A 12,609-nucleotide genomic window follows, 5' to 3' on the forward strand; every position below is an offset into this window, starting at 1 on the left:
AATGTTTTCTGATAGTACCTGAGTGCTGCACTGCTTGTCTGCCCACCTCTAGTCATAGCCTAATCATATACAGATGCTACAAGAAGTTAATGCAATGGAAGATAGAACTTTTAATAGAAATTCAACATATTCTAGCTAACAAAGAAAATGACTTAAGCATATTAGAGTGCCTGTAGGACAAGAGGAAGCATGTTCTCATTTCCTGAACAGAAAATTAGCTGCTATCTCTGCCATCACTGCTGAGAGATAACCTGTGTTCTGAAATGGCATGTCCAGTAGTCTTGATCTAAGGTCTCACCAGGGTTCCAGCTGGCTATTTTAAAAAACGAGATGTGAATTCTAGTCATTCAGAGACATTAGGACAGATTGTTATTAACAGAGACATTTGTGGTTGGTTTTTTTTCCCCCCTTTTTAATAGTCTGTGTTATTTATTCCTTTTTCTCATGATTTTAAAAGCATGAGAATGCATTCCTGTAGAATAGGACATATTCAGTGCACGGTAGTTCCATCATTGGCATCAAATTAACAGTATTTGGAAAGGCAACACTGACTAATTCAGTGACAACACCTCTAGAGTCTCATGGACTGTAATAGATCCATGCATTTCTGCACTATTTCTAGCAAGGAGACTGTACTTAGAACCACAACCAACAACTAATGTTTATTTCTCCATTTCACTTTCATTTGCACTCCGAGGTTTCAATCCCTGTTTTACTTCTTTCTCATACATTCCTTTCTAAGACTCAGGTTTTTGCCTAAAGCGATTTCTGTTCTTTTCCCTACTCCAAAACAGAATATTCCCTTTCCACATTCCTCTTTCCCACATCTTAACAGACTCCCCCTACCAAATCTTTTCTCTCCCCTTAACATGTTTGTCACTCAGGCCTCAAGTCTATCAAAATCCCTCAAATCCCATCCATAGGCTGCAGGGACCAACTCCCAACTATACCTTCTGCTCAGTGCTCAGAAAAAAAGGAGGGAGGAATGAGGGGAGCAGAGACACGAATGGTGTTGGCTTCTGAGGCTTCTCAGTTTTATGCTGTCAGCTACAGGATATGAACTTCTTTCTCCCTCAATTTTCCACATAGATTTCATTCAGGCCTTCAGTCTTCTCTCATAGAAACAGCGTGGCCCACACTTCTCACTGACATTGTGCGATATGCTAACAGATAACAGCATCAGCTACACCATTAGAGATAGTTTCTAAAGTTCAGTTAGCAACAGCGAGCTCTGAAGATGACATTTTTTACAAGTCTCAAGTTTCAATATTCAGAAGTCCAAAAGTCACCACACCAACGCATCCGTAGCATATATTCCAACTAAATCCTCACCTTTATAGACTTTGGAAAATAAAGACTTCCTGTCCAATAATATTAACATTCAGAAAACAGAAGAGAAAACAAACAAATAGGAAACAAAAAACCAACCCTACTAGAGATTCTTTCTTACCTGCATCCCTCTCATCTTCTGGAACCGAGCAACAGTATCACTGATGGTGTAGACACGAACATGACCCATGTGAAGTTTTCCAGAGGGATATGGGAACATAGAAAGCACATAAAATTTTGGTCTTGATTTCTAGAACGGAATTATTAGAAAGTTTTAACCACAAGTTAGCATTTCCCTAGAATAAATACACAGGTACATTACAAACTACAAATTACCATGAAAAGAAACAAAATTCAGATCCTTAACAAAAGTCCTATCATCAAATTCTTTGGGCCTGCAAACAGATCATTTACCAGACTCTGCAGTCATTGATAGTTATATGGTACTTGAAAAAATCACATCTTTAATAAACTTTTACTGAACTAAAGATATATTGACAGCAGCTTAACAAATCACCATTCTATACCACAGCAGCTGTATGGCATTACCTGAATACTCCCAATGCTTCCAATCAATTAAAGAAAGTGATTGATTAAAGCAATTCTCTGAAGTTTCACTAAGTGTTTTACATTGTATTTACAATGCATATGGAGCTCACACATGGTCAGGTTTGTGTAATAAACTGAGAAACCATCTCATTTGTAATGGCACAAACATCCACTGAAGTGAAACTCCTCAGCTTTACTCTTACACTCAGATACAAAGTAGTCTTTCCTCAAAATTAATTTAATTAGGTCTGAGTAAACTGACAAAAGTTAGAGGAAATCAAACACTGTATCTCCCATAAATTATTCCTAAAACGTTTTGATTACCATTGAATTTATCTTTGATAAACGCTTGATAAGCTATTACACTATTTTTCTTTAAATAACAATGCAAACAACAAAAAAAGATGGGGATTTACTATTCTGAACTCTATATTCATATTTATCATATTGCCTCTTAAGAGATTCTCTACTTCAATGGTCAGGGCAAAACAAATACATACTTTAAAATGCCATTCAGAACTTAGCATATGTATTATATGTACAAGCTATCTACATACACATGCATTATCACATAATAAAAGGAAAAAGGCTTAAGTTAATGCCTTCCCTGCTAGATGTACACGTACCCACTATTTTCATCCCAGTTTTCTTGGTCAGAAAAAGCAAGCCCCCTTCCTGGCTTTCACAGTTGGATAGCATTGATTTATTTTTTTTTTTTGGCTGGAGAAGGGGCAGATTTTAGGAGAGAAGAACAAGCAAACAAGAGACAGCCAAAAATAAGTTTTGATCTCTTATGTGACTGAGCATAACTGAGAAATCAAAGAGTCAGACACAGAGGCTACAGTTGTTTTCAACATCTCTCATTGTATGGGAATGTTACTCATTATTCCTAACTCACTGTAAAACAGAATATATTGTTTAAAAAAAAATCAACTTCCTACACCAAAGATCACAGTGCCAAATATAAAAGCTTCTGTCATAACCACAGAGACCATTACTTCAAAAAGTTCTGAAAGTAAAAGACGTTTCTTTTAATACTTTAAGTAATTTCTCAATGTGATACAAGATTGGAAGAAACAATTGAGTAAACACTCTGTATATTTACAAGCTCATACTCTGCTGAACACTATGTCCTTCCTTTTATTTTCCACCTACTGCAGTATTTGCTTTTAATATTCTACTGTTACATAAAAATATTCCCCTCTCAACTATAATACACATCTCATCATCGTAAGCTAACTGTATTAAATGTTTTTGAATTAATTTCATTTTAAGGAAACAAAAATATCAAACGTAATCTCCAAATTTCTCACAATGCTTACATCTGTTTCTGAAATTCTGCAGAACTGCTCCTTTATTCTTGGGAACCACCAGTTTTCCACTCTTCTCCTTGTTTCCTGCCCATAGTTTTTCTCCCATCTCCCCGTCTCGCTGTAAATAGTTCTGATACAAGCATGAGATGGCAGAGGAGTCCGGTTCCTGAGTCCCAAGAAGCCATTCAGTTGTCTGTTCAAACATGTGGAACAGGCACCAAATCTCCGACAAACCGACTGCATTCTCAGTGCTACGGTGTCCATTCTGAAAGAGATAAAAAAAAACCAAAGTTTGGTCTCCAGCACAGAGCAGTATTTCAGAGGTTGCTATGATTATGCAGTAATTTCATAGCTCTGAAACACACTTTTGCTCAATTTAGATTACTCTGCTGTTTTCTATTTGCATTTTGTTCCCATGCGTTTAAATTATACAAGCATTTATTTTTCATCTAAGAAATGAACTGTCACCCTTGCATAGAACAACAGTGTTATGATAGATTTCTTCTCTAGCATTCCAACTCCCATAAAAGCAGCATTAGTCACTGAAGTCCCAAGGAACTGAGCTGAGTGAACAGAAATGGGCTAATGGTGTTAGTAACCATTTATAATGAATACAGGGAGAAGAGGAAGTTGGATGAAATTATTCTGTAAAACTCCTGAATTTGTCATCAAGGATAAGAGACGGGGGAGGATTACTATAATTAGTAGACTTCAGCTAGGTATTCTAAATGGAGCACTGTGCTAAGGGCTTCCTTGTCAGTATAGAATCCTGCTAGAACTACCTGGGAAACTTATTCAGTTCAGAACAGGTCTGATTTAATAAGGTAAGAAAGATTGGTTCTGGAGAGATCTATTCTCCATCAATAGAAAACCCAATTAAAAGAGCTCCTCACGTGCTTCAGAATAAGTGTTCCAAAATAGAAATTACTCAGATGTGAAAAAGATCAAATAACGTTCAAGCTCAAGATTGGTCTCCATAAGATACAGAATCATAAAATCATTAAGGCTGGAAAAGACCACTAAGATCACCAAGTCCAACTGCCAACCCACCCCCAACATGCCCACTGTATCCCTCGGTGCCACATGCATGCAGTTCTTGAACACCTCCAGGGACAGCAACTCCACCACCTCCCTGGGCAGCTTGTTCCAATGTGTCACCATTTTCCGGATATGGACCAGGGCCCTAATGTTTGTCTTGTAGTCAGGGGCCCAAAACTGAACACAGTACTTGAGGTGTAGCCTCACTAGTGCAGAATACAGAGGGGTGATCACCTCCCTCCCCCTGCTGGCCTCCCTGTTTTTGATACATTTACTGATTTTACTAGTTTTTTTTTTCTACAGTAGAAAATACAGCATTAAATAAAACCACCATGAATAAACCAGCTTTTATATTTTCCCCCCACATTATACTTCTTTACTGTACATTATGTATATGCATACACATGCCATCCCTGTCCACCTCATTGCCTGCCTCCAGAATTGCACTTTTCTCTGCCCCTTAACGAGCAGTCTCCTTTAAATACTCTTAAATTACACAAGTCACAGCAGTGCCTTGAACTTTTTCCTTGCTAAATCTCTAAAACCATTCTCAATTGTAATAACAAATCCAGAACTGGACTCCGGATTCCAAGCACAGTTGTGCATGAGCCAGTCAGGAGCCACTCCATTTCCTACCCTCCACAGTCACACCTATCCATGCAACACAAAATTAGCAAGAACTTTTTAGCACTTGCCTACTTTACTGTAATTTTTATTATTTCTTCATTACTCCTGTTACTTTGGCTTTGTAAGAGAAAGGAGCTCTGTCCTTCCCCCCAGAAGCCACTCTCAGCAGTGAGGTGAGGGCTGGGGTCTCCCCAAGCCCCCTCATGCACTCATCAGCCTTGTAGAACAGAACTCAAGCACTGTATATATGGTGTGACCCTTCCTGGTGCGTGTGCACAGGTGCAAGATAAGAATGGCGCCACAGGTACGGACACCCCTCCCCACTGGAAGGAGCAGGCTGCGGGCCACGTATCTCACACCACAGTAGTTTGAAAAGAGCATGAGGTTGGACCGGTAGAACGGAAAGGAACGCAGCTCGACACTGCATCGCGATGATGCTGTAGCACACCGGCAAGGGAGCCTGGGAGAACCGGCAGAGCAGCGAGGAGGCTGAGGAGAGGGCGATTGAGGCGCGGAGGGTGCAGGGCGGACGGGGCCGCGCAGAGGTTGGAGACGTTGTGCTGGCGGGAGGCGGGGGACGGTTACCTGCGCGCAGGAAGGCGCGGCCGCACCTCGCACGCCCTCAGCTACCGCCTCCCCATCTGGGCGCCGCCATCTTGGGGTGGGGGGAGCGGAAGGGTGGCTCCGCGCCTGCGCCGTCCCCTACGCATGCGCAGTGGGGCTGCAACGGTGTGTGGGGTGGGGTTGGGCCGCGCCTGTCCCGCGCTGCCGGGTGTGGTGGTCCTGCGGCTGTTGGGTGCTGCTGCGTTGGAAGGGACCTTCTAGCGCTGTGGGTGGGGTGTTCCTGTGTTTTCCTTTTTTTTTTTTTGTCTAATGAGAAAAAAAATAAAGACAATTTAGAGCAGCATAATTAAGCTCTTGCTGGAAAACATCTTACCCAACAGCACTGTTGTCAACTCCATACAGTTCAGAGTTGTTTTCAATTACTGCAAGTTGCTTGTCATAACATACAAGGAAAAAGAAATGTATTTCTTTGCTCCTGTTGATTCTGCCCTTTTGCTTCAGCAACAACCGTTTCTTTAAATTTCTAAGCCATCTTACTGACCATCAACACATCCTGTTTGTGCAATGCAATGCCTACACTGAGGTGAAGCTTCTTGTCTGCTAGAGCTGGCACATTCTTATGTGAAGAAGAAATACTTGTTTACCAAATAAACTTACTGCTTGGTTGTGCGTACCTGTCAAGTATGTTTATGCTGTAAGCTTTTTGCCACAAAAACAAACTGAGAGCTGCTCTGATACTTGCACTGCTTATGAAGTACTACAGCTCTGCCAGAGCTGTATGCATAATTTTGGGATGCAGGGAACAGATGCAGTTCAGCCCTCATGCGAGACCTTGTGCCAGGATCTTGTGAGTAGCAGCGACACGTTTGCATGTTGAAGGATGACTTTCTGCGCACCTATCTAGATAGGATCCAAGTCATTGTTGTCAGTTTGCTGCCTGAAGCAGCACTGGCTTAGTTCATTTAGGGATTGGCTCCTTGTTCATTTATGCAGCGTGTGAGACTTGAGAAGTCTGTCCCTGATCCCTGATCTCTCCTGATTCATGTGGGTTAATTCAAGAGCTCACATCCCCTAGCTCTCTGCCCAAGGTTGCTGCCTGTTAGACAGAGAGATGAGTGAGCAATAAACCCCAACCCGTGCCTGGCCTATCAAGATGAACCATAGCTGAATTTAATTCTCATTCATATGCTGGGCTGTGAACTATGACAGTAGACAGGTCTGCTTTGTGATCTCTGCTGGATTCAGCTGATTCCCACTTCTGGAGTGAAAGGAGCTGCCACAAAAGAGCTGTCAGTCCTTGCTTACAGATGCAAGCCTCTTTACTTTGTGCATACAGCACCTCTCACCTCAACCTGGCACACAATATGGTAGAGAACAGACTGAATGGAGGTGGCAAAATATGAGAGAGTCATTCCATCTTGTCTTAAGAAGATTGTGGAAGTCCGATTGCTCTCAAAGTTAGAATTATCTAAATCTCTGGACTGTTAAAGTATCAAGCATTAAACATATTGACCTATATTTCTCAAGGCCTGCCATCAAGATTATAGCTGATTGAGTAGTCAGACCTTTGTCTTATTTTTTTTTTTAATCCATTCATCTCACTAAAAAATTGCTTTCTCATCCCCACAATCTGCTTATAGATTTCATTCGCTTGAAGCTAAGGATAATCTGTTTAGATGAATACTAAATTAATTGCAATCTTAAATGCCTCCAAGGAAGTTAGATGGATGTTAGACAGAAACGCAGACCTACCATACCTTGGGAGCACTTAGGGCTGGGCCCCCATGGAGCCTCAAGCACTTCTATATTCACCAAATTATGCAGTAATTCAAAGTGTATGTGGGTCAAGGTCAGACATTCATAATACTGCTGAAATGTGTGTGCTGCTGAAGTAGGTACTACTGCAAGTGGGTTGTAAATGGATGGAGGTTCCCTAGAACAACAACATTGTGCCAAAGTCTGCCTACATGCACCACTTGGCACCCGCTATTGAAAAAAAAAAAAAAGAAAAAAGGAAAATTAAGGAATGAATATCATTTTCAATTACTCCTTACTTCCTTCTGGGAGGAGTTGGTATGATTCTTGTAGCAATTAGACAGATCGATACAATGGGAAAGGCATTACAACAAAGGTGTGATAGCAGAAGGACCGGCACAACAGAAAGGTACTACAACGGAAAAAGATTGCTCACCTGTATGAGAAGATTCTAGGTTTGCAAGGGAAAGCTTCACTAAGGAGAACCTACCAGAAGGAAATCCTTCCCCAGGAGCAGTCAGCCCTTAAATGGGGTCTAAGAGAGGTGCAGCCAGGCTCCACCCCTTCTGGTTCACCTGTGTTCCCAGGGCTGACCCAGTCCTTTTCCTAGGTGCTCAATCAGTGGTTCAGGCCCTGACTCAACAGTACCCATACAATTCTTATTAACTGGGGGTTGGATGTTAGTAGAGGATGTTTAAGGTCCTCTCCACCCCAAGCCATTCTGTGAAAAACAAGTAAAAAACATTCAGCACAGGTTTCGGTTGTGTATTATTTCAGGACAGACAGAAGATGACTTCTGTCAGCAATAGATACTACTGAGACCTTACTCCAAGAATACACTGACCTATTCATTTGTGTCACTTTCCCATTGATTTCACTGAAGCTCATTCTGCTGCGTGTGGATTCTGAAAGAGAGGAAGGTAGCCAGTATCAGATGAAGCTAAACAAGATGTATGATTGTCTGCAAGTAGATTAAAAAGAAGTGAGGTAAACTGAGACCAATCAAAAACAGACAAAGAAAGAAAGAAGAGCAAAACTATTTTGAGTAGCATGATAATCCAGGAAGATAAAAAACACATGCAGATATATGCTGTTATTTGGCATTTGGGCTTGCTCATTGGTTTAGTCATGATAAGATTAGTAGAGTTCCCAATCTGCTAAGCACTAATTGTTTGGAATCACCATTTTAAAAGTTTCCACTGAGATTCAGTGTCACCGAGAAGTTCAAGAAATGACATATGGTCCAAGGAGAAAAGCTAAACACACATTAAAGCTTTCCTCCAAATGCTGATACTAACTTTTCCTAACTTTTTTAACATATATTTTCCTCACCCACCAACAGCTGGTAAGCCTTTTCTGTCTTCTGTGCCCTATCTGCATGTTCTGATGGATGGAAGGTCAACTAAGTTGTGAAAGTAGAATAATTCACCTGCTCTGTGTCAGATGAACACAAAAAGAGTCAGGGAAAAAGACTAGGGCAATGATGCCTTTAGAGGGCTTGAGATACCACTGAAAATTACAGAGGGTTTAGAGGCTACTGTACCTCTGCTTTGTTCTTTAATTTCTGTGTATATGAGTTGAATAAATTCAGTAGTAGAGTTTATACCGAGTACATCACTACATTCAAGTGTCCAAATGTGCCAGGGACTCAAGCCAGAATACCGAACTACGAGGCCTTCAAATAGTAGGGTGTACTGCAATTGAATGAATACAAGAGATCCTCAGACTTTTCCAAACAGGAGACATACCCACTCTCCCATTATCCCCACCTTCCCAAACAAAACCTTGGGTTTGCTTGTTAAACTGGGCCATTTGCAAAGACTCCTTTCATTATGAGAAATTAGTGATACAATGACATTAGTATTTACCTTTGCGCCAACCTTGATTGTAAGTTATTTTCCATAAGGCTGGTATTCTTCTGTTTCTTTTTTCATGCTGGAACTGCATAGCCTTTGCACTGCCTTGTTTGTCAGCATTTTTATTAATCAACACAAAGTCCGGAGATAATTTAGTCATTAGATAATTCATTAGTTCCTGTATGAGGAATCTGCAGAAGTGCCCCAGTTGTGTGTCACTTAAATAGACACGCTTCCCACATTTCTGTATAAGTAAGTTACTAGAGTTGATGTTGGTGTGTTTCCTGGCATTGTTCTTTTGCTCCAGTATAAAAAATATTCCTGGTATTTTTCCAGCCTCCTACAGAAAGAGGACTAAAAGGCAGTATTTGGGGTGAAAAATAATGTTTATTGCCTGCATACTTCAAATCCAGCCTTGTTTCATGTAATTAGTTTGCTTCTTGTTTTGTTTTTTTTCTTTCCATTAGACTCCTTTAGAATAGCTTCATGAATTTCATTTTCACTTCATTAACATATACGTGTATGTAGGGGATTTGCTTTAAAGCTTAAGGTCAGATAAGAAACACAGTTGACTGGATTGCACAGGTGGAAAGAGTAGCAGTAGAGAATAAAAAGAGAAGGGAAGGGAAGGGAAGGGAAGGGAAGGGAAGGGAAGGGAAGGGAAGGGAAGGGAAGGGAAGGGAAGGGAAGGGAAGGGAAGGGAAGGGAAGGGAAGGGAAGGGAAGGGAAGGGAAGGGAAATTAATAGACTTCATAATATAAAGAAAAAAAAAAAAACCCACAACCTTCTCTCAAAGCCCTATCCCCCATCTGAGACCAGATCTCAAGGGGAAGAATTCCAAATGACTCCATGAAGATAAATAAATAGAACCTTCTTTTTTTTCCAATAGAGTTTATTTAATGGACACTCAAATATTGCAGTAATGGAAGAATAAACTCTTGAAAAATACAGAAAGGTAGAGTTCTACTTTTGGGATAGAAGGGAATGGATTTGGGTAAGACACAATACTAGGGGTAGAGCTTAATCTGTTCGTAAAAGTATTAAGTGATACGGTTGGTGCTTGCTCTGGTAGGAGACTGACCTTGGTCATGGAGGAGGTTCTTGTCATGCAAAGCATTTAAATCAACATAAGTTCATCATCTCTTGATTTGGCAAGATGGGTAACCTACACAGTGCATAAATGGAAAAAGAGATAAGCTAAATAACAAGTAAATATGTTCCTCCCATCCAGGGGGCTATGCTTTGCAACCAGGATGGTTCCTTCTAGTTGGAAAATTCATGAACCTGGGCCTGTCTGAGTGCCACTCGTCCTTCCACGGAGTGACAAGGAAGGATTTTGAAAATGTAAGATCAAGGCTTAATGGAATCCTATTTACCAGCATTGTTTTGAAAGGCAGATGTTGGCCCCAGGCATGGGTCTGGGTCCTATTTAAGTCCTGCGTGAGCCTCATTCTGAGCGCATTTTGTTCAGCACTTATACTGAGGTGGGTGTCAGCAAGGGGGTGTATTGAACCCAAAATGAACATCCTGCTTATTCAAACCAGCATCTCTGACAGTCAAGAGCTTCTTACCTACTCAGACCAAAGTTCACAACTGAAGTGTGTACCTGTAGGTGAAGAGAAGTTTGCAAAATCAATACACTTTTGGTTGTTTTTTGTTTTTTTTTTTTTTTCCTTCATCAACAATCCAGTTTTCAAGCAAATAATCCATGCTGTTTGTTCACCTTGGCCACCTTCTAATCCACTGGCACAATTTTGTTGTTGATCAAAGCTAGTTAGACATAGCAAAGAGCAAAATTACACTTTTGCAGCATTCAGAGCTTGATGGTTTTTAACTTTAATCAAAGGTAAAAGGAACAAAACAGGATGTTTTAGAGATCATCAAAGGTCTGAACTGTCTTGGTGAACCAGTGGACTCTGCTACTGGTGATATACTGTCACTAAATTGTCCACAACTCAGATGCATCTGGGACTGATAACCTCTCTTTTTTACATATAGCAGTGTAATTTTTGGAGACTGGCCACGGAGTAGGACAGCAGGGAAAGCAAATAGTTGCCTGTCCCACCAGGGAGGTGAATTGGCTTGGCAAAGGGCTCAGTGAGTGCCAGAGCCATAACAAAGCCACAGAACATCTAGTTGAGAGCAGTGTAGGGGTGTGAATGGAGCAGGAGAAAAATGATGAAACCTGTCCCTTTGGGTTGGCAGGGAAACTGTTGGGCTCCCTCAGCCCTTATCACCCTCTTTCACAGTGAAACTTGTTTTACAACAGTGTGCACTACCACATCAGAGAACAAAGAGTAAACAGGAAGACATGCATTAATGAACCCCTTGTTGTGTGATAATGATTCTTCTATTAAGGACCAGGCCCTCACGTTAAAATACACAGAGAATGGACACTTTCCATTCACTATAGCAACTGAACCTGCTTTTTAGACTGATGGCCAAACTTCATCATAGCAATTATCCAACATCTAGACTGCACTTAAACTTTCTAATGATATCTGACAGCAGGAAACAATCTGAGTGCTGGATAAAATCATCCTGCACACCAGGGTTGTCTTTTTAGCTGCTAGCTGGCTCCAGGAAGGACTGCAGTAGAACAGGATGAAAATATCTCAAAGTCTTAAAATTATGAGCAAAAAAAAAAAAGATCTGTATTGTGTGGAAAAGTGAAAATACTAATTTATACTAAAAAGCTCATTGCAGCTTGGAAATTGCTATACGCGCATACTTGAGTATGTATGTATATACTGTCTGCATATTTAAATATATAACAGACACATGCACATGTATATGTGTATATACACCATTTATGTTGGTATAAACATGCCCCACATGGAAGTAAATGAGATTTAGGTTTTTCTCTTCCCTATTTTTCTACATACAGTGTAATTACTAAAGGAGAAAGAATGATGACGTTATTCTTGCTAGTTGAACAGAAAACAAGATGAAAGGAGCCCGTGTTTACCAGGGGAGCACAGTGCTAGAATAATCTGATAGCTTTCCCTAAATGAAATCATGGATTTTCCAAAATGGAAAACGTGGTAAATCTCATTTGGACCTTAGTAAAGCACTTGATACACTCCTAAATGGCAAAATACTAATGAAGCAAAAGAAGTTGGAGATGACAGAGGACATGAAAGGCAGGGAGGAATTGACTGATGGAAAAGAGCAGAGGAAAGGGAAGAAAAGACAAGAGCCAAGAAACAAGTTACTGCAAAAGTTACTCAAGGGTCAATTTTAGGACCAGTGCTGGTAATATTTTCATTACCTGCACTGGCGTATGAAGTAGGTGTGCTATTGAAATCTGAAGATGAAGGAACACAGCTAATGCAGAAGACAACAATCGTATATTAAAACCTTTTTGACTTTGACAGGTACATAAATGGGAAGCAGTGTTTTATTAGAAGACAATGTAAGGGCGTGCACTTCAGTGTTAATGAGAAATTTCTTCTCTAAGTGAGAAGAGAGATGACTCAGGCAGACAGAATTCTGGGTATCATAGATGATCACCGGAAAACTATGAATCAACTGTGGAATGAAGTCATGAAATAGGTGGATGTGCTCATAGCGCACTT

At 40.6% G+C, this 12,609-nt stretch overlaps 1 protein-coding gene across 3 annotated transcripts in view; it reads right to left on the reverse strand.

Annotated features, from left to right (window-relative positions):
* LARS2 (leucyl-tRNA synthetase 2, mitochondrial) overlaps positions 1–5,519 on the reverse strand; it is an 87,101-nt gene extending 81,582 nt beyond the window's left edge. For 2 of the 3 annotated variants that reach the window (XR_003073639.3, XM_025147499.3), the window contains exons 1-3: positions 5,442–5,519; positions 3,201–3,456; positions 1,451–1,579 (exon numbers count right to left, since the gene is read on the reverse strand). Coding sequence is in view for 2 of the 3 variants with exons in the window: in XM_025147499.3 (XP_025003267.2) it covers positions 1,451–1,579; positions 3,201–3,455 (384 nt within the window). In the remaining variant the exon portion in view is untranslated. Of the gene's footprint in view, positions 1–1,450; positions 1,580–3,200; positions 3,457–5,304 lie in introns of all 3 variants that reach the window. The other variant, XM_040696589.2, reaches the window with a different exon arrangement.
* Positions 5,520–12,609: the final 7,090 nt, after the last annotated feature.

This window comes from Gallus gallus, chromosome 2, assembly GCF_016699485.2.
Source record: "Gallus gallus isolate bGalGal1 chromosome 2, bGalGal1.mat.broiler.GRCg7b, whole genome shotgun sequence".
NCBI classification, from domain to species: Eukaryota; Metazoa; Chordata; class Aves; order Galliformes; family Phasianidae; genus Gallus; species Gallus gallus.